Source organism: Aspergillus homomorphus, assembly GCF_003184865.1.
Source record: "Aspergillus homomorphus CBS 101889 unplaced genomic scaffold BO97scaffold_1, whole genome shotgun sequence".
Taxonomy (NCBI): domain Eukaryota; kingdom Fungi; phylum Ascomycota; class Eurotiomycetes; order Eurotiales; family Aspergillaceae; genus Aspergillus; species Aspergillus homomorphus.
Genome location: NW_020291887.1, coordinates 1,975,226 through 2,001,092, shown reverse-complemented (window position 1 = coordinate 2,001,092; position 25,867 = coordinate 1,975,226). Strand labels below are relative to the sequence as shown.

At 52.7% G+C, this 25,867-nt stretch overlaps 9 protein-coding genes across 9 annotated transcripts; 6 read left to right on the top strand and 3 right to left on the bottom strand.

The window, feature by feature from the left end:
- Positions 1–1,154: 1,154 nt before the first annotated feature.
- On the top strand, positions 1,155–3,577 carry BO97DRAFT_15397 (uncharacterized protein). Its single transcript, XM_025690185.1, has 2 exons — positions 1,155–1,897; positions 1,974–3,577. Exons 1-2 carry the CDS (start codon positions 1,360–1,362, stop codon positions 3,314–3,316), a joined length of 1,881 nt encoding a protein of 626 aa, XP_025556970.1. The 5' UTR covers positions 1,155–1,359; the 3' UTR covers positions 3,317–3,577.
- Positions 3,578–5,193: 1,616 nt separating this feature from the next.
- Positions 5,194–7,760, bottom strand: BO97DRAFT_402308 (arginyltransferase). Its single transcript, XM_025694472.1, has 11 exons — positions 7,440–7,760; positions 7,054–7,098; positions 6,883–6,958; positions 6,757–6,819; positions 6,580–6,702; positions 6,360–6,521; positions 6,070–6,306; positions 5,922–6,019; positions 5,804–5,869; positions 5,473–5,750; positions 5,194–5,415 (listed from the first exon to the last, which is right to left on the bottom strand). Exons 1-11 carry the CDS (start codon positions 7,495–7,497, stop codon positions 5,290–5,292), a joined length of 1,332 nt encoding a protein of 443 aa, XP_025556969.1. The 5' UTR covers positions 7,498–7,760; the 3' UTR covers positions 5,194–5,289.
- Positions 7,761–11,043: 3,283 nt separating this feature from the next.
- BO97DRAFT_381524 (NUDIX hydrolase) lies at positions 11,044–12,614 on the top strand. The gene is made up of 2 exons (XM_025693251.1): positions 11,044–11,567; positions 11,704–12,614. The coding sequence occupies exons 1-2, from the start codon at positions 11,516–11,518 to the stop codon at positions 12,129–12,131; spliced, it is 480 nt and encodes a 159-aa protein (XP_025556968.1). The 5' UTR covers positions 11,044–11,515; the 3' UTR covers positions 12,132–12,614.
- A 498-nt stretch (positions 12,615–13,112) lies between these two features.
- Positions 13,113–14,383, top strand: BO97DRAFT_327169 (DNA-directed RNA polymerase II core subunit RPB3; the record flags this gene model as incomplete). The annotated part of the gene is made up of 3 exons (XM_025691324.1): positions 13,113–13,166; positions 13,313–13,881; positions 13,999–14,383. Coding segments are annotated over 3 exons (1,008 nt in total), but the record flags the coding sequence as incomplete, so codon positions are not given.
- A 606-nt stretch (positions 14,384–14,989) lies between these two features.
- Positions 14,990–16,538, bottom strand: cbpA (putative calcineurin binding protein). Its single transcript, XM_025694471.1, has one exon. The coding sequence runs from the start codon at positions 16,258–16,260 to the stop codon at positions 15,298–15,300; it is 963 nt and encodes a 320-aa protein (XP_025556966.1). The 5' UTR covers positions 16,261–16,538; the 3' UTR covers positions 14,990–15,297.
- A 1,140-nt stretch (positions 16,539–17,678) lies between these two features.
- On the bottom strand, positions 17,679–19,066 carry BO97DRAFT_15279 (alpha/beta hydrolase). The gene has a single exon (XM_025690179.1). It carries the CDS (start codon positions 18,927–18,929, stop codon positions 17,964–17,966), a length of 966 nt encoding a protein of 321 aa, XP_025556965.1. The 5' UTR covers positions 18,930–19,066; the 3' UTR covers positions 17,679–17,963.
- A 485-nt stretch (positions 19,067–19,551) lies between these two features.
- grpE (mitochondrial nucleotide exchange factor MGE1) lies at positions 19,552–20,737 on the top strand. Its single transcript, XM_025690178.1, has 3 exons — positions 19,552–19,980; positions 20,071–20,499; positions 20,564–20,737. The coding sequence occupies exons 1-3, from the start codon at positions 19,717–19,719 to the stop codon at positions 20,594–20,596; spliced, it is 726 nt and encodes a 241-aa protein (XP_025556964.1). The 5' UTR covers positions 19,552–19,716; the 3' UTR covers positions 20,597–20,737.
- Positions 20,738–21,461: 724 nt separating this feature from the next.
- Positions 21,462–23,451, top strand: BO97DRAFT_402302 (phenylalanine--tRNA ligase). Its single transcript, XM_025694470.1, has one exon. It carries the CDS (start codon positions 21,510–21,512, stop codon positions 23,055–23,057), a length of 1,548 nt encoding a protein of 515 aa, XP_025556963.1. The 5' UTR covers positions 21,462–21,509; the 3' UTR covers positions 23,058–23,451.
- Positions 23,452–23,818: 367 nt separating this feature from the next.
- On the top strand, positions 23,819–25,582 carry BO97DRAFT_402300 (putative mitochondrial dicarboxylate carrier). The gene is made up of 4 exons (XM_025694469.1): positions 23,819–24,032; positions 24,119–24,123; positions 24,274–24,372; positions 24,441–25,582. Exons 1-4 carry the CDS (start codon positions 23,885–23,887, stop codon positions 25,143–25,145), a joined length of 957 nt encoding a protein of 318 aa, XP_025556962.1. The 5' UTR covers positions 23,819–23,884; the 3' UTR covers positions 25,146–25,582.
- Positions 25,583–25,867: the final 285 nt, after the last annotated feature.

Genomic DNA, 25,867 nt, shown 5'->3' with positions numbered 1-25,867 from the left:
CCTCTCCCCCTCCTCCTCAAACCCCAGACCCCACTTGAGTTGCCTCCTCGACTTATCGCTATCGATAACCGTTCAACAATCGATAGTGGTGTGTATTCTTGGTTCAGGTCCTTCCGCCCTCCTTTGTTATCGCATCGATGCCGGCACGTTGTTCTGCTTCTTCTTTATGCGATGGGAGGAACAACGGTTTCTCAAGATGCGCTTCATACGCTCCAACTTCGCACACTTCCCTCTCCTTCCCACCACCATCGGTTCCTACCGGTAATCAGAGAGAATCTTCGCCAGCTCGTGTCAACTCAACTATCCAGAGATGGTCGGTCTCTAGTCCAGCGCACATGACCCCGAGCAGGCCCACCACGATTGGTCCAGCCACCCCCCTCCACTCCATCGTTTAAATACGGAATCCAAACCCCCCCCTCCTCCGACCAGCGAGACATGCGAGGGGCGCGTATCATCTACTTGTACCTGGAAAGAAACAGGTTACTTACTTGCCTCGAAACTGTGCTCAGACTGATATACATACTTCCATCGCAATCTCATATCGCACTGACTTCCCGAACTGATACTTGTCTCGACTTCCATCTTATCTCCATAGTCCACTCCGATCGTGTATATTGACTACTATCTTATCTGCCCTCCACTAACCGCGATACTCATAGCTCCTCCCTGTCTCACACAGGTGGCACCCTTTCTTGCGGTGCCTGTGTCTGTGGCTCTGTGTCCATAGTGGTGGTTCATGCAAGCACCTCTCACAGTTGCTTTTGATGGTGTATTGCGGAGATCCCGCTGTGACTTGTCGCATAGCATCACTCTTCAGTCACTTACTCTTACTGACCGGCTGGCCCTCATCGCACACACACATACTGCCATCCCCTTCCTCTCTATCCTTCACTTGAGGCTCCGTCCTGCGCGCGGTCGCTCACATCGTTCTTCCCGACTCGTGTATTAATCGGGCCGCCCTGTTGGTCCTCAGGCTCCCAGGCTACTTACTCCCTTTCAACGCGGTCCTCATTCTATTCAACTGGGCGCATTCCTTTCCCTGGGTTCACCTTAACCTCATTCTCTATCTTTTGGGTAGAATTCTCCCCTCTCCTCCCTCTTCCTTCTTCATTCACCTTCTCACCTCACTCTCACATTATTTCATGCCTCCCCCCACCTTCCCCATCCATCCGCGCCTAGAACACAGCTCTGACCGTATCTAAGCGCGCTCGCGACTGACCATCTGATCAAATCCTCTTGACCTTTTACACCATTCGCGCATTAATCTCGCCCGCACAGCGCGAGGTGTCATCCAGATCGTCAACGCGATCAAGAGGAACCTTGGCTCTGGTAGCGTTTCATTGCGCAACACCGTCCCAGATGTTGGACGAGCTCGATAACAACTTCGACGACCATCCGTCCTTGGATGTGTCGCTCGAGGACTTTGAAAGCAATAGTAACACGCAACGTTCACCCCTCTTTAGTTTGCCCTCCCAACATTCAGGATTCCGCGAAGAAGAATCAGATCCTGAGGAAGACGACCCCACACCTAATACGGAGCGCTGGTCACCTCCTGGCTTCCGCAGACATGACTATAATCCTGGAAGTGGCTGGTATCGTCACGAAGCCTATTCTCGCAGTCCAGAGAAGGAGCGTCCCGTCTTGAAGCCGACGGTGGGGGTAAGTCCGTCGCAATCGCGAGAGGGAAGCCCACAATACGAGGATGCGATCGAGGCTCCTGCGAACAAAGACCGTAAGCAGTCCTCAACGATGACTGATACCACGTGCGCTCCCACGGCCCTGTCTCCCCCGAATCCAGAAAGGGCTCAGACACGTTCCCCGAGCCGAGCTCCAGCTACTGGGCAAGCTGGTCAGGATGTCGAGTTGGAGTTTACACCAGAACAGGATCTGAGTAACTGTAGGTTCACTTTGGATCACAACTCCGGCCAGCTAGCTGGTATGGGACGCTAACCTGTGATTTTCTTTGCATGAAGATATCCGGTTTGCTGTACGCGCAGAAGTGCAGCATCGTGAACCATTCGCGGCCATGTTCGGGTACCTGCGCGAGAAATTTGATAAGATCACGAGTACTCGGACCAATACCCTCGTATCACTTGTCGTCGCGCTCTTATCGATAGGGTTGATGCGCACAATGTTCCTCCCGAATTATCCGCAGCCAATCCCGGACCTCGTCAAGCTGTCAGGGTTTGCGCGCTCTTTCGAGCCCCTGATCTATTACTCTGAGCATGGCGCGCAGCAGATTGAAACGTTGCAGGAGACAGGCGTGGCGGTCTGGGACTTGAGCGAATCAGTGCGCGGAACCAATATGACCAGCGCGCCTATCATCGTGCGCCAGCTTGATGAACTATCTGAGTCGCTCAAAACATTGTCATTGGAGCTAACCCGCTTCTTCGCGAACGTCGATGCCGACTTCGATTCCATTCTGATCGTCATGGATTGGGCCAAACGCGAATTGGAAGCCATTAATGCCCAACCACCTAGCTCCTTGCCTACACTCATGTTCGACAATCTGCATGAGATCCTTGCGCGGCTGGGCACGATGGAACGACCGATCGAGTCCAATGATGGTCCTCCAGGCAGTGAGCTGGCGACTACACCTACCAAGTTCGGTCACGTCGTGACAGCGGTCCTTGGACAAACCTCGGCGCAGCGCACGCGCGCGACACTCACCCGGACCTTCACTGAATTTCTCGGCGTTCTTGAAGAATGTATCAATACTGAGCTGTACCACTCCACGGCACTGTTTGGGCTTTTCGAATCCATCGATCGTCAATTCTTAAATCTGCAACGAACTGTCGTTCGTGAGTCGGATGCGCAAGAACGAGAGGAGGGTGAGATGCTGAGTTCACTGTGGACCCGTGTTCTTGGACCCGATGCCTCCATTGTTCGCAAGTACGAGAAGAACAGGCGGTTACTTGCCAACGTCCGTAGTCGGACTGTCACTAACAAACACCTGCTGATGGATCACCGCGGGCGTCTCCTCACACTCAAGGTCAACCTGGAAACTCTGCGTCGGAAGCTGGTCAGTCCGTTGGTGCGGCGCAACGACTCGGTCCGATTTGCGGGTGGCGTCGAGGCTAGCACTAGTCACAGTCACGGCCGCATGCTCGGCCCGATCGGAGCCGTGATCGAGAGTCAAATCCGGGGGATCGACGGCAGCTACGAATATCTTCGGGGCGTTCGCGACAAGCAAAAAGCACGATTCATGGAGTTTGTGTTCGGGGCTGGACGGCGCGTTCCGCCAAACTCGATGCTATCGGATGGATCTGAGAGCGGCGAGGTGGAGCCGCAGGCCATCGAGGAAGGTGACGATTAAGGTGACAGATTGATTAAGACTTGTGCTTGACTGCATAGCATGGCCAGGCGTTTACTAACTGTCATCATCGTCACTACTCGTTCTACATCTTTTCATCCACGGCATATCTCTCGGATACACGGCGTTCTCTCCAGCGCTCAGGGTAGCATTGTCTGTCTGCTATGCACATGGTGGGCGTTACATCTACAGGATCATTCATCATCTGGTTATGGTTCTCAGCATGATCTTTTGTGTTTACATCATTGAGTCTCACGACAACGACATTTCTTTTGATCTATGGAGTGCACACTGATGACGGCGTCCATAGATTTGATCCAGGGTCCACTGGCGTTACTTTGCTGTCTCCTCCGATTTTCATCTTGTTTCATATCGTCTTCGAAGGCTTCTTGATACTGACTGCGGTGATATGATTGATCGATTGAGCGGCGACTTTGAGGCGAATGAGGTCAAGAGAAAAAGGAGATAGACAAGGGCATGGTTGTTACTGATGTTTTTCGATTTACTCTGCTATTTCCAGTTCCATGTTTGTTGTTTTTCTTTCCTTCGGTGCTATCAGTCCTCGGGTTAGGACAAGATATCGGGGTTCAGCTTGGGTAGGGTTGTTGGATCGGGGCTCGGTCGGGTTGGCTTGCTTTGTGTCTGGTTGGTGTAGGGAAAGAAGGGGGGAGGGTAGGGAATGGATGGTGTTTATAGCTGGTGTGCTTGTTTTCTTTTTCTTTTCTTTTCCAGTGTCTCAAATCTCCCATCTTCCAGGCTTGCATTGTTACTCTCCTTTCCTGTCTACTGTCTTTTTCTCTGTGCATACATAGGGACGTTTGAATGGATTGATAAGTGTCCTTCTTTCGATATTGATGCATATTGACCGAGTAGTGATTGCTCGATGCGTACAGTACATTGACGGTTCTGCGTGGTTCTACTCTGCCTGCGCATCCATCTCCCAATCTACCTTATAACTCCTCACCCCGTTACCCATCGGTCCCTCCATGTCTGTTCTACACATACCCGGCACCAATCATCCATATCAACACCACCCACTGAAATCACCCATGCACAATCAACACAAGTCCCACAGAAGTAAGAAAAGATCCCACCCAGCAGAGCAGACCAGTATTCAGTGCAGTACACTTAGATAAATACTAAAACCCCATCCCATCCCAGCCCAGCCCAGCCCATCCCATCTCATTCTCATCCATCTCACTCTACCCCTGTCCATCCTATCCTGACCCCCCTATTTGTAAAAACCGATCTACAACGCCGCACACCGCTTAGATAACCAGCCCTGGGCCGCCCGTTCAGATCTAGCAACGTAGCCAGCCACTCTTCTTCTCTCTGCTCTGCTCTGCAGTAGGATTCCGCTGGAGGAGGAGATCGGAAGGGAAGCGGGATTTGTCGTGCTGTTGAGGATATCTCCTACCTTCTTTGGGGTTTTGTTGGGTTTATGGTGTATTTGGCGGTTAGATTGTTGTATAGTGGTCAGATTGTAGAAGATTGGCCATGTTGTTATCGGTTGTTATGTTGTTATAGGATGGTTGCTGCTATAGGATGGTATCTCACCTTATCTACGCAAAGGGGTAAGTTGGCTAGTATCTAGCTAGCACTGAAATATCAGGATGCTCCCTTGTGGCCTTTGGGTATTCGCCGAGCCATGGCTTCGTTGTTGGTTCTTCTTGATGGTTGGAGGGAAGAAGAAGGATGGCATAGGGTGGGTTGGTTAAGGGATCCATAACTATATTGTGTGTGTGTCTTGCAGAGAGAATACCCTTGCACTTCAATAAGCTAGTGATACGGAAAAGAAGGTGTAATGCATGTGCCTCTTGACATATCATTCGCAGAGAGATCTGCTGATTGGGGTTACTGACTTGCCATAGCAGAAAGGTGTGTATTTTTGATATTATTGCCGTTGACCGATTAAGATTCGTACTACGCGCATGTATTGGCACTGTTGCCCCAATGCTTTATCTACAACTACGCATTTAATCGAATAACACCACCGCACTCTCCTTGAAGACCTCCGGGCCCAGTACGGCCGCCAGTTCCGCGACGATCCCCTTCACGGACTGTGGGTTGTCCAGCGGCATTCGCTCCCAACCAACGAGATCCTGCGTTAAACTCTGTTTAGTAATGCACACTCCCAGAAATGATAAGGCTGAACATACAATCATGTGCACAAATGATCCATGCACCAGAAGCAACCAGTGGTCCAAATCCAGCGCCTTCACTTCATCGAGGGTCAACGCGCCGGGCATGTGCAGGTCGAAGAGAGACATCTCCTCATCGTTAATCTCCGCGTCGGCGGTGTCAGGGTCGGCGGTATTCTTGTCGGTGGTAGTAGTGGCTGCTGCTTGTCGGTCCCGAGAGAGGGAGACGTAGGCTCGAGTGTCGAGCTTCTGGGCGAGCTCGCCATCGAGCGGATCCCAGGTGTAGGACTCGGGGTCTATCATCATCAGAATGAGAGGGGCGGGGGTTCACGTTGAAAGAGAGCCATACCTAGGATATATTGGGGTCGGAAGGTGCCCTTGTAGCGCATTTTTTGACAGGTGTGAATATAGTACCCTGTTCGAACATTATCAGTAAGTGGCACATTGTTGAAAACCAATTGACTCACCCATGTAGTAATACGGGTACTGAGCCTCTACCGCGAAGGCAATCTCCCGCATCGCGCTCAATTTACCGAATTCCCATTGTTCGTAGTCTGGATCATAGCTACCTAACGTCAGCTTCGAGTCAGGTTGTTGCACCATGAGGGAGAATACAAGATGTAGACGGAGCTCACTCCATTCGGCATGAGGTCCAAGACAGCCACGGCGATAAGCTTGCCGTCGAGACGGTAGCACTGATGCCACGACCCAAGCTTTTTCTCGTCCGACTTCTTGGGGTCAGCGGGTGAGCGTGTCAGCCCTGAGCAGAGGAACCGCTTGAAGTCTTTGGTCTGCCATTTGGAAACGTCTTCCTTGTGGACCTTCGTCTGGTACTTGCGGAAGAGGTCGAACCTGTAGGAAGGGTGAGTCTCACTTCGAGGTTTACAATAGCAGCAGTGACGGACTTGGCCTGAGAGATGGAGTCACCCTCCAGGTTGACCTCAAATCGATGCGCAGGCTCGAGGTATTTCTTCGTCTGGGGATCAATGGGCCGTTTCACGTTGCTGTATTCGGCTTCGTGGACGGCCGTCACAACGTCGAAATGGCACTTGCGGTTCTTCTTCTCCCTACAGTTCGCAAGTCAGCGACCCATCGCGAATCAAAGTTTATACTGGCCCGACTGACTCCCGTGTCTTGGGACATAAATATGCGGCGCGACGGATGTATTCAGGACCAAGGACAAACTTGTTCCAGCGGTTCACAGCCTTACGTTGGTCCTTCCGAGGTTTGAAGTCCGATGCCTCCAGCCTGGCGTGACGGTCAGCATCGTGAGTCAATGGCGGAGGAACGAAGATTACCGACCTCATGGTATAGTACGGGCAACAGGACCGCTGCAGGTTCTGCTTGTAGTACAGCGTGCCCGATCTAGGCCCGAGTTAGTTCCCCTGTCGCTTGAACCTGTCATGCACCAGGTAAACCACACGATACCTTCTCCACCCCCGGTTGACGAGGGCCTCATAATGCGCCGGTCGTACAGAAACCGAGCTAGTGTAGTAGGAGGCACCTGCAATAGACGCGCGTCAGTAGTGGCATGAAACCGTCGTCGACATGCCGGTGATGGGCTCTCTCTGGTGGGTCGGAAGAGACAGAAGGACTTACTGCCGTCTTCAGATTTACAGTAGCCACACGAGTTGCGTTGGTAGCCTGAAATAGGCTGGAGTCAGCGGAACAGGCGATCTTTGTGGAGTTTACATGGCGGCGACTGAAGAGCAAGGCAACGGAAGTTCCAGGATATTATGCTTCAAGAATGCTTTTTGTGAAGGCAATGGTGAAGGCAACGAAATGTGCAGACTAGATTGGTGAAGACAATGAATGACAGTGGTGTTGTTAGGCTGTACTAAGGAGAAGGGCGTATAGATTGGAATGAGGGGCAGCTATCATGGATCATGCCGCATGAGGGGCACCGATTGGGGGAGAAAAAGGCACCAACTGGGGCCGATACCGATTGCACGGGGCGAAAGAGGCTATTTTGACTGGTTGCTTACCTAGAGGGCGAAAAAGCGACAACTTCCTCGCCTGCTCGGCGTCGACGATAGAGACCATGGCGTGCGTGTGGTTGTTTGAGAAACGAGAAGGTCGTAATAAGTGTGTGTGTGTGTGTGTGATGGAACCACGAATCGATTTCTTGTTGGCGGCGCTCAAGGCGGGGGCGGCGGGGAATGAATGGGACGAAAGAGAGGGAAAAAGCAGAACAGATCTAGTATGACTTGTGTCGACACAGATGAACTGGATGGAGGTTGAAGAGGAAGAGGTGGTGGCGGCGGTAGTCCGAGGAACTATTATTGATCGGACGATGGAGATGAAAAGATGATGCGGGAAGTTGTTGTTATCGGCAAGCATAACTACTTACTTCCCTCTTACTTCCTCTATGACGCTCTCAAACTACCCTCTGCCCCTCCATTATCATCCCATCTACACCCGCAATATCTATCTATCTACGCACTCCCCAAATGGCTCGGACTGACCAAAGTAGTGCCGGTGCTAATTCGAAGACTTTAATTAACCCGAGTTGTCCAACCAAACCCCGATTCAGGATGCTTCTAGAAAAGAGGAGCTCAGTTGATGTGCATGGAGGGATCGGATCCCATGTCGAAATTTCCTGTAAGGACCGCCTGATCATCCTGGTTGTCTGGCCGCCTGTACGCCTGTCCGCCTACTGCAGTGAGGCAGAGGCAGAGATCTACTCTTTTAACCCCGTACTTTTGTCGTTGGTGGTGGCCGGCTTGTTGCCACTGACGAAGGGGGAGGATGACTATCTCGGAGGAAGAGAGAGCACAGTGCCAACACATCCCATTCATCGTCTCTAGAAGGATGTCAATTCCATTCAATAACCGAGAGCTACAGCTCCTACTACTGTACGCCCTAACTATGGACTGCCCCCTATCATCAGCGACAGCAAGAACACCCTGGTACTAAGAGAATGGATGCATTTAATACCGGTATTGTTAGCCGCCGTATGATGATCTGCCTTTACCATACGGTAAGTTTGAGACCCGTCCCTGAACTTTCTGGATGGAAGTGGAAGTTGGCCAAGTGTCCCCTTTCTTCAAGAGCAACCGGAAGCGATGGGAGATGTAGTACAGATCATGTGTAGTGATGTGCTGCTGCTGTAGCTCCTCCGGTTCTATCGATGCTGATGCTGTTTGTTCATCACTGGGAATTCCCCGGACCGCATGACATCACGTGCTGGCATCTTCCCCCTAACGTCCAAGCATCGACAGTGCATCAAACAACGGGCGTCGGCCGGCGATGCTATGCTAGGATCTCGAGGATCCGCACTTCTCCCACAGATCGCTGCTGCGTTGTCGCGTCCAGATCCAATCGCCACCGAGCAGTTGTCCTGAAGCCACTATCCCGTACTGATATGCAGGACTTCCCTCAGTAGTAGTAGTGCCCTTTTCACCGCATTCAGTCCCACATTGTCCGAGCAACAGGACGCTTGGATTGAACTCTATGGTTCATTCATTCATGGTTTGGGTGCAGCGGACAGGTACGGTACATTACTTGCCCACCGTTCAGGGCATGCCGATGGAAGGAGGCTTTGCTCCACATGCCTCTCTCTCGCTCTCTCTCTCTCTCACCACCATAATCACCACGATCACCGCCGTTTTCTCTCTTACATGTTAATTTTGAGTCGCAATCTCTGACGAGGCCCGGTCCGAGAGCAATTTCGACCATGCAACCAACGCAGGTGGAAGTCGTAGGCCGGCCGAGTCAGGCCCTGTCTGGCTATGGTTGGTGCCCCGCATCCTCCGATTGAGCAAACCCTTTTTTCCCCTTCGGCTTTCATTTGCTGGGAATGCCAGTGACACCTAATGTATGTATGCAGGGTGTATGCCGCTGCGTCTCATGGTATCCAATCTAAAGCTTGTATGCACGAGCGTGAGAGCAATAGAAACTCATGAAACGAAGCAAAAAAAAAAAAAAACGGACAAATCAATCACCGCTCATTGCACCCCCATGCAGCTCTAAAGACACACAACAGCAATAGCTAAGCTAAAACTAACCAAGTCACTGCTGCTTTGGGACGAGTGCAAACACACATAGCAAGTACGAAATCCTGTGCCAGCTCATTCGAGCGAAGAGATGCTATTGCTGCTGGGCAGGTGAGGGTCGCCCGTGCCCAATCTATAGAAGATAACCCTTGAAGAGGGACCCCGTTCCCCTTAATGGAATGGGATTTTCATTACACGAATCAGTAGACAGGCGGAAAGCGAAACAGTGTCCGGTCCGTTCAACGGAGGGTCAAATACCCAGAGGAGAATGGACGATAGGCGAGACAGGTACCGAAAGGACGGGAACTCCAAATTCTAAACCAGAGATGGGGAAGCATGACGCACAATGAGCCAGAGAGAAACAATGATGGGCGGTTGTGAGATCATCTAAAATTAAACTATGGGAACCCTCGCCTGCGGTTGCTAAATCAATTAGTAAAAGTCAACCTTAGTTTTTCTGCCATTATGTCCGGGATTGCCGGGGGTTTGCTTCGTCGACTATCGGAGTTTGGACCCCCTTGGAGCCCTAACCACCAAAGATTGTAGTCTGATCCAGGGCCGGTAAAGGTTTCTGAACTCCCTCACCTTCATCCTACAACTACTATATCCGAGGACACAAGCGGGTATCCCACCTATTTATAATCGGTCAGTGTGCGACTGCGCGCCGGTGTTGTTCGCGTGTGGGATCTCGCGGTTGTTCTTCTGGGTTGCTGTGGAACCCTATGTCAATTAGAGCACGCAGAGAAAATGATCTCAGTTAGACTATAATAGTCTAGATAATAATTGCGGTCAAGCTGCGGAGATTGACTCCAAGTAGACTAGTATAAGTATAAGGTAGGTCTTGCGCAGTGGGCTTATAACGAGAACAATGCCCCTCTGCTCAAGTGATAATCACTACACTACTACTGGTCTTGACTTTGATTCATACTCCACAATCGACTAAGCAAAATAGCAGTTTCAACGAAGCTGAAAAAGGAATAGAAAAAAAAGAAGAAATGAGTCCAAATCTAGGACACATGAGATGAAAGGGGTGAATTGTACAGTACATGACATATAGGACCTGGGATCTGGCCACCGTCTAATAAAACCCTGAGAAAGAGCTAGAGTCATCGGAAATAGAGGAGGCAATATAGGCTGTCGCAATCCATCGAATTCATCAAACCGTACCTGACTTGGGGGGTCTTGGACCGAGAACCGGACCAGAACTGTCCGTAAGGTTTCAGTAATACATAGAATACGGTTTTCAGCGCACCCTGTGCCCCAACAGTATGTATCCAACCGGTACCGCCCAGGAGTGCGCGCGCAAGTCCGCTCCGGGGCAAAGACAATCGGTCTTTCGAATGTCTTTCCAGTGCCTGCCGGGGCGCGCCGCCCATGATTTTCCCCCCAAAGCTGGCTGACTGACTGATTGATTGATTGATTAATTGAGACTCTCTCTGTTGCCTCCACTCCCCTCCCTCTGCCTCTGCCCCCCCCCCCTCCTCCCTCCCCTCTCTGCCTCCGTCCCCTCCGTCCACTTTCCCTCCTAAATCCGCCTTTCCCTATTTCTTCGCTATCCCTCCGATTATGATGTCCTTTTGTCTTCATTCATCTTCTTCGACGTTCCCGTCCGCCGCGGGAGTGAACGGGGATACCTGATTTCTCTGCTCCTACCCTTCTCAGCTCTTTTTTTTTTTTTCTTTGCACTCGCAAGAAAAAAAATCCCGCCGCTTTCTTTCCCAACTACCCGCTTCGCTTCTTCGCGTCAGGAAAATAATCTCAACCGAGAGGTTGTTCGCCAGCTCTCGTACACCAGGCTGGACCTTTCTGCTTCACCTTCTCCGTTGTCCGAAGATTTCTACGTCACCTCCAGCACTGACAGGCTAGTTTCAGTCAGTGTCATTGGTCGTCGTCGCTTCATCCCGTCGCATCGGACCTCTTTCTTCTTTGACACGAGTGTCGCGTGAAGTCCAGGAACGACCTACAACAGTCGCCCACCCTCTCTCTCCGCTATATAGACTTTTTGTTTGGAGTGGCCTCGAAATTTCTCAATTATCTTTCAACCTTATATTTTCATTTGATCCGTCATGTCGGAACAACCTCGCTCAATGGAGTCCCGTGTGGGACGCAAAAATCAACGTGAGTAATGCACCCGGGAGGCACGTTGATCCCTTCGCATCCATTTCCGCTCTTCCTAGCTCTACCAATGGGAATTCTCCGGCTATCTTGGTACCTCTGGTTTCGCGTCACCCTGCTAACATCGCTTGTGTTTCAGGGTACGGTCCGAAAGGCGAACGACTAGTCGCCGGTGTCGTGCCGTTGTCTGCGGACAAGACCCTGGTCTTGATGATTCAGTCCGCAGGCCGCGGCGGTTGGGTGCTCCCCAAAGGCGGGTGGGAGACGGACGAGAACTGCGCCCAACAAGCCGCCTGCAGAGAGGCCTGGGAGGAGGCCGGAGTAATATGTACGGTGCATAAAGATCTGGGGCAAATACCCGACATGCGCCCCTCGTCTTCATTGTCGACCCAAGCCCCCAAGGCCTCCTACCAATTCTTCGAGGTTACCGTGGAGCGTGAAGAGGAACAGTGGCCTGAGATGCACAAGCGGAAACGGCAATGGGTTACCTACAAGCAGGCTGCCGATGCTTTGGCTAGCAGACCTGAGCTCCTGGAAGCGCTCAATCGCAGCTCCATGCGGAGGTAGCGATGGTTTTTTTCCCCCGCCCTGCAAGGAAGCCTCGAGCTTTCATGACGACTTGAATGATCTAGCCAAGGAAAAGCTGTTTTCTGATTTACTTGCATCGATTGGCTTGAAATTCCTACCGCCCGTTGGCTGTAATGCTTTGGGTTTTTTATAATCTTACTTTTTTTTTCCTTTCCTTTCTGGACACGATTGGGTGGCAGCCGCTGGCTTTTGCGCATGACTTGCGAACACACAATATGCTGAGAGGCGCGAATATGGTCTTTCTTGTCATTCCATCCGTCCTTGATATTACTTTCACTCTTATAGATTTCACGAGCAAGCGCCAGTATAGATTGTTAGAGGAGTACGGCTGTGTTGCCGACGGATGGAGCAGAAAAAGTGACTGTCCTCGAGACATGACTTGGGATGGGATCCTTTGCTTGGAGTTGGCTTTCATTTTTGGATACCAATAGCATCTTGCTCGTGTTTGAGTCTTGTGCTCAGGGCAATTTTATCTATAGACTTTGCTGCACAGCATGAGTTCGCATAATCATAGCTACTTGGCTTGCAACTGAATGTTCTCGATATTCTCACATAGAACTCTTTGATGCAAGGTGTTGTTGCCTCGGGGGTCGCGTTATTACAACCTCAGAATTGACTAACAACACTTGAGATAATATGATAATTGAACCAGAGATAGAACTCAACTGATTCTCGTGTACTTGTAATAATATAATCAGTATATGTGAAAACCAGCAAGCCCTCACTACTTCATAGCCAGCCTTCACGTGCCATCGACACCTGGGCCCGGCCTTGCAGGGGACTTCCATATCGGGTCAAGCGCAACTCAGCTTCCGCCTTTCAGTTCTCCCAAGCCCAGTCTCTCTCGCATTGCCTCATCGAGGCCATCTCCAACTCAACTTCCCATCTACCGAACCCAAATCCTTCCGGTGTGTGGCCATAACCTCGGGCCTCATCGCCAACAGCTAGACAAGCATCAACATGGAATACGAAATGGACATCGAGCCCACCGGGCCCCAAGTGACGGTCCGCGAGGTGAGCAACAATCAATTGACATGCAGGCCGGCTTTCATTATCTACCACGCAAAAGCAGCACAGCAACACAACACCTCCCTTCATCCCCTCACCTCGACCACAGCTTTCTCGTCTTGGCTTCGTAACTAACACCTACAACACAACAGGCCGAACCCTACCGCGTAGACTTCAAACTGAGCTCGGTGGACCTCGCCTTCGCCAACTCGCTCCGGCGCACGATGCTGGCCGAGATCCCGACGATGGCGATCGACCTGGTGGAGGTGGAGAAGAACACGTCGGTGCTGCCAGATGAGTTCCTGGCGCACCGGCTGGGCCTGATCCCGCTCAACTCCAAGAACTGCGACCAGGACGTCGAGTACACGCGCGACTGCGAATGCGACGACCGCTGCTCGCGCTGCAGCGTCACGCTCACCCTGCACGCGCGCTGCACCGGCGACGAGATCATGCGTGTCTACGCCCGCGATCTCGCCGTCAGCGGCGAGCGCGCAAACGAGTGGGTGGGCAACCCCGTCATCACCGACCCCGAGGGCAAAGGTCCCTTGATCTGTAAGCTGCGGCGCGGCCAGGAGTTGAAGATGACTTGCATCGCGAAGAAAGGTATCGCCAAGGAGCATTCGAAGTGGGCGCCTACCGCTGCTGTTGGGTTCGAGTATGACCCGCATAATAATCTGCGGCATGTCGATTATTGGTATGAGGAGGATGCCGCGAAGGAGTGGTATGTTTTTTTCCTTCTCTTTCGAGTGTTTAGGAATCAAGGAAAGACGAAGAAGCGGGACATTAGGCCAGTGGACGATGAGGGAGATGAGGTCGGCTAATAATCTTTGAACAATAGGCCTATTTCTCAGAACTCGGCTTGGGAACATGCCAATCCGCCTGACCAGCCGTTCGACTACGACGCTCAACCGAGTAACTTCTACATCGATGTCGAGAGTATCGGCATGATCGATCCCGATATGATCATTCAGCAGAGTATCATCGTGATGCAGCGCAAACTGGCCTCCGTCATTTCGTCGCTGTCCGGCTCGGGTGAGGGCGGCGCGGATCGCAATGGCATGATGGGTGGTGATGACGATGATATGATGGGTGTGCGCAGTCCCGATGGCTATGAGCCACCGGAGGGTATCGATGGTGGCTTCACGGCCTATGCAAGCGGCGGAGCCAGTGCTTGGGGCGCCAGTGCTGCAACGCCGTACGGTGTCACGCCCTATGGCGGTGGCTACGGGTTTTAGACGGTGATGTGAGTTGATGGACGGTGTGTCCTGTAGTATGGCTCTCTCTTTCTTTGAGGAACAACCGCGTCTACCCAGGGCGGGCTCTGCGCCAATCTTTCTAAGGACTTGAGCCCACACCTCCATCCACCATCACCATCCCTCTCCCAACAACCCAACCCGCAAAAACAATGATACCATCGAGCCCACCAAAAGAAAACCTTCAAACCACGAAAGCCGACTAACCACTCACTTCCTTGCTCAATCTACCTTCTACCATTTCCAGCATGCGGGCGGAGTTTCACCACGGGATTTATCATCAAAGGAATTGTACTTTCAACTTTGCTTTTTGCCCCTTTTCTTTGCTCACTTTCTTCTTGTTTGTTACTACAGAATTTTCATGGTCAGGGCGTGCGAGAGGGGGCGTGTTCTGCTTTTCTGTTTTCCGGCTCGGCCTTTTGTCTTAACACATACATACACATATACATACATACAAACAAACAGGGTTGACCGAATTTATGTCATACACAAGGAATTGACTGAGTTTGCTTGGTGTTCTGCTGTGAATCGGTAGCTGTGGTTAGTAGGTCTGGTAGTGCAGTATCTGACGTAAACCCTTGATAGTTTATTCGAGCTGGTTTAATGGACTAGAAAAAAGTAATTGTAATCGACACCTCCATTCTGTGCACGTCAGATTATAAATCACGAAGGGAATTAAATAACAACGAAAGCTCCACAGAAGAAGATGAAGTATGAAAAACTATCGCAATTCAATGCAATATGTAGGTAATGAAATGTCTTGTACCCAACCATGCCAACCAAACCAAGCCTCAAGAACGCCATTCCCTCAAACACCGAGCCAATAAGACAATCTCAGAACAATCCCAAACCATCTCCCGGGAGCAAAGCAAAAGAGAAAAACATCACATCAACTCAACAGGCGGCCTCGCCGTCTTCGGCGGCATGCGCTTCACAGACATCCCCATCATCCCCGCGCCCTCATCATCCATCTCCTCATCCCCATCCTCCACCTCAAGCGGACTCCCCATCTCAACATCCTCATCCATAAACAACTCACTACTCATATCCTCAACCATCACCGCCGGCAACCCGGGACTCCCACCGTGATCCTCAGGGTGATAGATCAGCGTACTACTCCGACTGCGCCTGGTGGGCCAGCTGCCTGTGCGCTGCTGCCCTAGCTGCTGCTTATCCGAAACAGCCGACACGGGCGTTTCCGGCGCCCCTTGGCTCTGGCCCTGTGCCAGTGACAAATCCATCTCGGTATTGAGCTTCGAGAGCGCGTGCGCGAGGTCACTGGCGTGGACTTCCTTGTTGGGAGGATCTTCCTGCCGGAGGACCCAGCCATGCGGCGGCGACGGCGGCGGGCTGATGAAGAAGAGCTTGTCGACTTGGGGGGCGGCCAGGAGTTTTGGGCGCGCGTCGTGGCCTGTCTGTAATGGTGTGGTTTCGCCGAAGTAGATCTTGGGGTTGAGGGGTTTGGTTGAGTAAAAGTTTGTGTGGGTTTTCAGGGGATTAGTGGTGGTGCTGGTGCTGGTGTCGGAGAGGAGTTTGCGGATGTAGAGGGCGTCTGTTGCGGTGTGGAATGAGCAGAGCAGGCGGCGGAGGGAGGGGAGTGGGGAGAAGGAGTTTAGTGGCGCGAGGTTGTTGAGGGTGTTGCGGAGGGCGCTTAGAGAGGGAGGATCGAAGAGGTGAAGGTCGTTTAGGTCCGTGATTATTAGGGTGTTGGTTGGGGTTGCTGGTTGGCTTAGCGCTGGGAGGTTGGTGAGGTCGAGGGATAGGGTTGGTCGGGTTGTTGTTGTTGTTGATTTTGTTGGCATAGAGGGGGAGGAGGTGAGGGATTGCGGTGGGGTTGTGTAGTCCATTTTGAACGGTTGTATGTGTATGTAGAGGTGTGGTTGTGGTTGAATGAGTTGGTTTGAGGAGGAGGTTGATTGATATAGGAGATGGAGATGGAGATAGACTCGGGAAGAGGAGTGGTTGATTGCCACTCGCGCGATAAGACCGGCGGCGCTTAGTTCTCTTCTCACTTGATAGGAGCGGTCGTCAACCTCCTTGAGTCTGATTGGAGAGTTGCTTCAGAGATTTGCAGTGGTTGTACCAGTTAGGATGAAGAACCTGCATGCGTGCTGGGATGCTTCTTTTATATTATCGGATCAATTCTCATTGTTACAATTGTCTTGTCTTCGTCCGCCTCCGTCGCTTCTCCCGGACGAGGCGCAGCAAAACGCCTCTTTTTTCCGGCGAGTGGAGATTGCAAACTGCACTGCCCTGTCTGGATTGCGACTCTCTCCCTCTTTCTCCTCCTCCACGCTCCTCTTTCGGACGGCCCTTCTGGATCTGGATCTGTCCCTGGCGATCGACTCTGCACGCATGCACGCTTTTTCGCTTCGATTCTTCATCTGGTCGGTCGGATCCTCGCCACGGTCTCGCCGAACTCGTGTGGCTGATGAGACTGGCACCGCTTTAGCTTGCCACCGTCCCTCGCTTCTCCCTCTTCTCAATTTCATGCAATGACGATGTTGCTTATGTGTTTTTTTCTGTCTCCTGCAGATCATCCGAGCAAGTCGATCTGACCATGGTTGTTGACTATCGGAAGGATCATCCTGGACAATGATCCTGGACTGGATCCTGCTGCCAGCCCCAACCTCCGGGCAGAGATCATTAACACACTGTAGTCAACTCGCAACTAGAGTGAGCTTTAGCATTGATCCTGGCACCTCCTTTGACACTCAAAAGTCAACAAGTGCACTTCCCCCTCTCGAGGCAGCAATCCATGGGTCGGTGACTCTTTCTCCACATACTCCAGATTGAGTCCGCCATCAGGAGTAGGGGCTGATGCTCCGCCCCCGGCAGGCAATATTTGATAAATCCTGCATTGCACCGTAGCTCGCATCTCCACGTTACAGCAGGGAAGTGCTCCAGGCAGGCAAGATTGCGAGCTTGGCTTGAACGTAACATAGAGTTCCTCCCCCGCTGCTGAGTCCAGTCATGCATGCAGCTGTATTCCAAGCCTCTTCACTAAAGTCACGGTGAATGTCACGATCGACAGAGCCTCTTTCTTTCCAGGACCCTGCTGTGCTACACCATACTAAGCTTATCTTAACATTGGGATAGTTACCTGGACATCATGACCGAAACGGCCTGCTGACGGGTGTCGGAGAACCCTGCGTATACCCTGCCTCGCCTATCCAAGGCTTATACCTGCGAACGCCTCGGTGACTACTACTGGCAAAGGGCCTTTGCTTGACACGTCTCATCCGTTGTTCTGCTACAGTACATACAATATTCGTCTGCCTACGGTAGCCGTGTCGGAACATGCAGAGTGCAGACATTCTGATGGCTTAGCCGGAAGCTTTGACCATCTTGTAGTTATTGGGCTCAGCCACTCCGCTCTCCCGAATTACGCACTCTCTCTACACCTCACCCAGTTACGGGGCCGGTCACTTCATCATAGCTCAATTCAATGTCCTTAAGAAAACACATTGTCGTCATCATATCTTTCTAAGTCGGTTGGGCCACCTCTGTTTTTTTTAGCGCACACAATCTGCTATTCCAGTCTGCGTCATTACAAATCGGCAAGGAACCTGAGTCTGTTCGCAATGGCCCTCAAGGAAGGTTCACACTGCGGTGCGTATATTTCGAAGACATGGGGCAGTCCGGGGTACACGTGCAACTCCAAACTGATATTGGCTGCCGCAATCCTCCCTGCGAAGGCGATGTCTTCGTCCCGGAAGATGTCAAGCTCGCCAACGTCGATATACGTCGGTGGTAGGCCTTCCAGGTTGGTGGCTCGGGCAGGCGCAGCGTAAGGTGAGACCTTGTCCGTGCCGACGACGTCTTGCCCCAAGAAGGCCGTCCAGCCAGTCATGTTATCGTCATAAGTCCACGTAGCGAACGGCTCCAGCGCAGGGTTCGGTACAGTGTTGTTGTCATCCAGCATAGGGTAGATAAGGACCTGCTTCGCCAGAGGCGGAGACAGGCCGCGATCCCGAGCCAGGAGGGCCATGCCCGCCGCAAGGTTCCCTCCAGCGCTCTCGCCCTGCACCGCAATGCGGCTGCGGTCCACGGCGAACTCGTCCGCATGCTCATGCAGCCACAACAGTCCAGCATAGCAATCTTCGAGCGGCGTTGGATGCGGATGCTCGGGGGCTAGCCGGTAATCCACCGAGAAGATCTGGATGTTGCTCTGCTCGACCTGAAAGGGGAACACCTTGCGGTACAGATCGACGCTGCCCTGGAACATGCCCCCGCCGTGCGCGTGGACAATCGCTGGTCCAGGTGCGGTGGACGCGGTGTCCTTCTTCGCGTAGCGCTGAATAGAGATCATGCCTCCGTCATAAGACCGGAACTGGTGGACGGTCCGTTCGACGCTCGGAACATCCGGGAAGGTCTCGAAGATCGACTCGTACAGGCCCGTAATGCCCACCCGGCGCGCCTCGACATCATGCACCGCGGACTTTGGCTTCGAGGCGACGGCCGCTATGGCTGGGGCGACAGCCTTGGCATATGCGGGATCCAGACTCAAGGGCATTTTGTAGAGAGACGTCAATGAGGGGTTAAGACACCGTGTTGGAGAAGCGAGTTTCGAGATGAGCTGTGCTGGATGCTCGGTCGGATCTTCAGGATCTATACACCCGAAACTACTCGTACCAATGGGACAATGACCGACTGGTGGCGGATGAGGCGAGAGTTTGGCAGCACTCGGCCTCTTTAAATGATTGAGTTCTCATGCTTTCCCCTCGTCTATGCATGGCCCCCAGAGATGGTGGGGGCTTTTCTATCCGAACCACCAAATCGGAACCAAGTCAGGGTAGGGTCTCTTTGTAACTAGATGGACTTTCACCCTCGGTTGGGAGCAGCTTGTCACTGGAATGGGCAGTGATTGTCATGTGTGACCGGCATCGGTGGTACGGTTTGAACTCGGGAGCAATCAATTGTCGAGAAGTGTGTACCTCAAGATTTATGCTCGGATTCAAACCAATGTACTTCAAAGCCATTCTTTCTGTGTCGCATCGGATGGAAGCTTGCTAGAAGTGAGTATGACAGCGCAACTTATGGTCTTTACAGGTACGTAACCGTTCGTTCCGCTCCTCTAGTCTATAGTTACTGATCGGAGCCGATTGTCGGCCCGCATATTTATCCGCATATCGCCGGCCAAGGCGGTCAGGTGACGTCGGCACGGCGAAACTTCTGCTTTTTCGAGCACTATCGCCGATCTCGTTCTCACTTAACCACCTCAGCTTGCTTGTTGCTTCATTGCTATTGCCCTTTTTCTCCATCCGTTTAGGCAGTCATCTACCTCCCTCCTCTTATTCATCATGTTCCAAAGAACTTTCCTCAGACAGGCCCAGCGGTCTCTCCTCTCCGTCCGCTCGACGCCAGCTACCCCAGCTCTCCGTCGCACGGCGCAGCCCCAGCTTTCTCAGATCGCTCGCCCGCTGATCCCTCAGTCTGCCGCCCGCCTGTATTCGACGGAGAACAAGGCCGAGAACGGCGAGAACGGCGCCGCTGAGTCGCAGGAGGGTGAGGATGCTTGCCGCAAAGAGCTTGAGGAGAAGAAGAAGGAGATCATTGGCTTGAAGGTAAGAGCCACCTAATTTTCATATCAGATGCACTGCATATTTCGATAGCGAAGCAGTCTTCACGCCAGCAGTTATTCTAATTTCTTCCAGGACCAATACCTTCGTTCCAAGGCCGACTTCATCAACCTTCAGGAGCGCACCAAGCGGGACATGGACAACTCTCGCAACTTCGCCATCCAGCGCTTCGCTCAGGACCTCCTCGAGAGTATCGATAACTTCGACCGTGCTATGCTCGCTGTCCCCAAGGAGAAGCTCGAAGCCGCCCCCACCGAGGCTAACAAGGACCTGCTGGATCTCGTTTCGGGCCTGAAGATGACTCAGAATGTCTTGATGGGCACCTTGAAGAAGCACGGTCTCGAGCAGTTTGACCCCAGCGCCCCCGCTGAGGATGGTTCCGCCCAAAAGTTCGACCCCAACGTCCACGAGGCCGTCTTCATGACCAAGGTCGAGGGCAGAGAGGATGGCGAGGTCATGTTCGTTCAGAGCAAGGGTTTCCGTCTGAACGGCCGTGTCCTTAGAGTATGTGGTTTTAACCAATTATGCGTCGAAGCTTGGATGCTAACCTTTTTTCCCCTTTCTCCAGGCTGCCAAGGTCGGTGTTGTCAAGAACAACTAAATCTCTCCTCAACATTCCAAATGCCACCTCTACCTTCAATAATCCCCATCTTCATCCCATCTGTATAATATACCACATCTCTCTCCGCCACGATGGGGGCTTCGCCTAACCCTTATTGCGACGGATTATTCATCCGAGCATGCCGCCGGCAATATGTGCTCCGGCGATAGTCGCTTTCCTTTTATCTTTTCTACGAACGCATGTGTATGATACACCATTTACTCAGCGACTGGTGTCGCATGGGCTGTCTTTTGGTGCACTTTCCATTTATCTGTTGTCTCTTGGACTGGCGTTGTTTTCCCACTCTCTCCTCCCACTTATGTATATTACAAGCAATGGTCGGTGTCTTTGTTTCTTCTTTGTCTCATGAAAAGTGATTTTATCATGTTGGGACTGGCATGGAAACGGGTTGCGGTTTATGGTTGCAGGACATCTGATCATGTCATGACTTTTTGCATCACCCTTTTGCCTGGATGGCAGTGCAGGGTAGTTATGAAGTCTAATAGACGGTCTATTGGCCATAATGGTCAAGGAAGTTATGACGATTTGAGCTCTCAAAACTGCGTAATCAGTCATTCTTGATTAACGATTGTAGGATAAGGTCGAAATAACACACATCGGTAGACATTGTTGAGTGGCAATTTCATGCATACATGAATTAGATGTTCTTCATACAATGATTTAATTTGGACCCGACATTTGAAGCTGACGTGATGACAGTTCGATCGAGCTTCGATGTCCCCTGGTCATGATCCAGTTATACAGTAGGATAATTGGGAGCGAATACGCTCGGGCTGTGGTTTTCCCGCCCCGGCATGTTTTGTAGCTCTCCGAAGCCGCAGTCAGACAATCCTCCAGCAGTCGACAACTCACTGGCTCAGTTTCCGGCACTGCTCGTCACAGACTGTTGGAAATGCGTCTCCTAGCCACTGGCCGAGCTCTGCGCGCCAGCAGTAGCAGGTGGGCCATCGCCTCTTCCCGGAGGAATCTCCGCATTCCGCTCTCGCACCTCCCGGAGCCGTTGACCATCAAGCGGCGCGAATGGAGTTCCACAGCTGTTCGCCGGACAGGCGCAAGCGCTACCGATGCCACCAAAGCTTCCATCGCCGGTGCTTCTACGGTGCGACCTTCGGCCACTGACAAGCAATCGTACAAGTCCGATGAATGGACAAACACAACCGATACTATTCTCTCGCACGTCGGTCGTCGGCTTTACCTGGATGAGAACCACCCTCTAGCCATCACGCGCCAGCTGATCGAGAGTCAATTCCCCCGGCCCACCTACGGAAACTACACGGAGGAGAATCCCGTCGTGACCACGGCCCAGAACTTCGACGTCCTCGGTTTCCCCGCGGACCATCCGGGTCGCAGCCGCACCGACACTTACTACCTCAACGAGAAGCTGGTGCTACGGACGCATACGAGCGCCCACCAGCAGGCGTATTTCCAGCAAATCAGCCGCAACGAGCGCACCCGCCCGGAGGAAGTGGGCTACACGGTCGTGGCGGACGTGTACCGGAGGGATGCGATCGACCGCAGCCATTACCCGGTCTTCCACCAGATGGAGGGCGCGATGCTGTGGAAGCGGCCCGATACCGAGCCGCTGAAGCATGCCGGCGAGACGGCGGCGAATATCCGCGAGGACGTCGGCCGCATCCCTGCTCACGACGTGGTCGTCGAGGACCCCAACCCCACCATCCACCCGGAGCGCAACCCGCTCCAGGCAGAGTTCCACAGTGCCGAGGAGGTCGAGGAGGTCGCCGCGCACCTCAAGCGCTCGCTGGAGCGCATGGTCATCAAGATCTTCACCGAGGCCAGCAAGGCCGCTGCGGGCTCCCAGGAGGAGACCGAGCCCCTGAAGGTCCGCTGGGTGGAGGCCTACTTCCCCTTCACCAGCCCCTCATGGGAGCTGGAGGTGTTCTGGCAGGGCGACTGGCTGGAGGTGTTGGGCTGTGGCGTCATCAAGCAGGAGCTGCTGAACAACTCGGACGTGCCGAACCGCATGGGCTGGGCCTTTGGCATCGGCCTCGAGCGCATCGCCATGCTTCTCTTCAATATCCCCGACATCCGCCTCTTCTGGTCCCGTGACGAGCGCTTCCTGTCCCAGTTCAAGGCCGGCCAGATCACCCGCTTCAAGCCCTTCTCCAAGTACCCCGCTTGCTACAAGGATGTGGCCTTCTGGCTGCCCTCGGGCGCTGCCAGTGGCGGTAGTGCGGCCGGCGGCGCCAAGCCCGTCCACGAGAATGATATCATGGAGATTGTTCGTGGGGTTGCGGGGGATCTGGTCGAGGATGTGCGCCTGGTTGATGAGTTTACCCACCCCAAGACGAAGCGCAAGAGCATGTGCTACCGCATCAACTACCGGAGTCTGGAGCGTACTCTCACCAACACAGAGGCAAATGACCTACATGATGAACTGCGCCAGAAGCTGGTCGATTTGTTGAATGTTGAGTTGCGGTAGCTTGTGCCTCTCTGTACACAAGGAGAGAGACTTTTGGTATGTATAGTACTGGATGCCTGATGACGGCAGGGCAATGGATACGTGTATGATAGTTTGTAAGTAAGTTCTTGGCCCCAAAGGATTGTAACCTCTCTCTTCCCTCATAGGTGTGAGATTCCAGGTTGAGGATCCGGTGATAGCACTTGACGGTAAAAGTATGGTGTCTTGCGGCTGCTCAGTGGTTGAATGAGCGCGCCTGCAGGGGAGGTATGCAATGTGACGTAGCAGTTCGATTGCAGCTCAGCTCAGCTGGGTAGATACGGGGAAGGATGGATGCGCTCATTAGAGGGTCGGTTTGCGGTTCGTGATTAATTGATTTCTGTTTGATTGCTCTTCTTATCTTCATCTCATTCCGTCCACGGTCCCCCTCATCCTCCCTCTTAGTGTTATCTCATCTCATCTCATCTTCTCTGTCTTGTCGTATTAGCGAAGGATTACCGAGGACCGGCCTTACCGCCTGGCCCGCTTGTCCGGTGTCGAAACCGAGAAGCTGATTGGAGGACCATGACCGAGATCGGTTAGTGCAGCCGAAAAGCCCTGAAATCCGGCGAGTTTATCTGGTGTTATCTGAAGCCCGACCCTCGTATTGCCTCTGTATTATCGCGGTATTATTCATTCATTATTATTAAGAAGTTGTTGGTTCGGCGATTCAGATCCCATCCCCGTCCATCAGCATCAATCCGCCCCAAAACTCTTTTTCCTCTTCCTTACACTCTCCCCTCTATCACTTCTCTCTCCGCCTCCCTTTTATTCTCTCCCCTCACATTCGCCTCGCGGGAATGTCCACGATGGCCAGCAGTGCGAAGCTGGGGGCGTCTCAACAGCCTCCCCAGCCGGCTGCCGCTCCGGTTCCTGCAAAGAAGATCCATTATCCTTTTTGGTTTGGTGGTTCGGCCTCTTGCTTTGCGGCTGCCGTCACTCACCCTCTGGACCTTGGTAAGTTTTGGCGCTTTCTGGTGGCGGTTCTACGGATGATGACTTTGATCTGGTGACTGACTTTTTTTGCTGTGGCTTGTGTATAGTCAAGGTAAATTTTGCGCATCCATGCTTTTGAATTACCGAGACTCGCTTTTTTGGGGGACGTGGTCGTTTTTTGGCCTACCGTCGAGCATTGCGATTATCGCAAATACCGATTGGAAGAGCTGCTGGTGTGTTAACGAGACAACTTAAATTATAGGTTCGATTGCAGACCCGCGGACCTGGGGCGCCCACCTCGATGGTGGGCACGTTCGGACATGTGATCAAGACGGACGGATTCCGAGGATTGTATAGCGGGGTACGTTTATTCCTGTGTTGCTATTGTCTGGGACAATTTGCTGATAATTGAGGGGTTGGGTTGTATAGTTATCGGCGGCGATCCTGCGGCAAATGACCTACTCGACGACGCGATTCGGGATCTACGAGGAGCTGAAGAACTACTTTACGACGCCGGGGTCGACGCCGGGATTCCTGACGCTGATCGGGATCGCGTGCACGTCGGGGCTGATCGGGGGCTTCGCGGGCAACCCGGCGGACGTGCTGAACGTGCGGATGCAGTCGGACGCGGCGCTGCCGGCGGCGCAGCGGCGCAACTACCGGCACGCGCTGCACGGGCTGGTGGAGATGACGCGCACTGAGGGCGCGGCCAGCCTGTTCCGCGGCGTGTGGCCTAACTCGACGCGCGCGGTGCTGATGACCGCCTCGCAGCTGGCCTCCTACGATACCTTCAAGAAGCTGTGCATCGACAGCTTCGGCATGGCCGATAACCTGGCCACTCACTTCTCCGCCTCCTTAATGGCCGGCTTCGTCGCCACCACCGTCTGCAGTCCTGTCGACGTGATCAAGACCCGCGTCATGACCGCCTCCAGCGCCCACGCCCATGCCCACGGCATTTTGGGTCTGTTGCGCGACATCACCCGCCAGGAGGGCCTCGCTTGGGCCTTCCGGGGTTGGGTGCCCAGCTTCATTCGCTTGGGGCCGCATACCATCGCGACCTTTATCTTCCTTGAGGAGCATAAGAAGCTTTACCGCTGGGTTAAGGGGGTTTCTTCTGCTGATGAGAAGCGGTAGATAACCTCCCTTTCGTCTTGTTTCTTTCTGTTGGTTCTGGTGCTCTTCACTGTCTATAAACCGCTTTTGATATCCCGCATATTCTCTCCCGGCGGGGGATATCCTGTCTGGCATATATATTTTTGACTGTCTGTTTGGGTTTGGCGAAGCATTCTATGTTTTGTTTTCTGGGTGGATAAAAGTTTTTCGTTTTCTTGCTGTTGGTTCTCCGGCACGAGAATCGCTTGTACATAATCCATTGCTCTGTCTTCTGCTTTTGTCTGGTCTGTATACTGCTTGGTGGTTCGGAGGTGGTTGCATTTGTCGGTTGGATAGAATAGACATACAATAGACATATAGAGATTCTAGACTGATGGTGTTGTGGTGCTGTTATTGGAGGATGGAGTACAATTTGTTATCGTTCCGTTCGTGTTTAGTTAGTGGTAGTTATGAGCAAGACAAGGCCGCACGCCCAGGGCCATTGGATACATTCTTTGGATTGGGCTGGTGACATTCGATGCCTGCCAATGTATAAGCATTGTCGAATATAGCATGGAGTTCAGAGTTGGCTAACATAGTCACGATGGGTTGCTGACTACGCCTTGTCCCGCGAGGCTGAAGGAATACATCGTATGATGTCTCCGGGTAGAAGGGATCTCACAGAGGCTTCACGTATCATCTGCCATACGCACATCCTTGACATTGGAGAACTAGTTCGTCGCGACGATAAGACATATCTACTA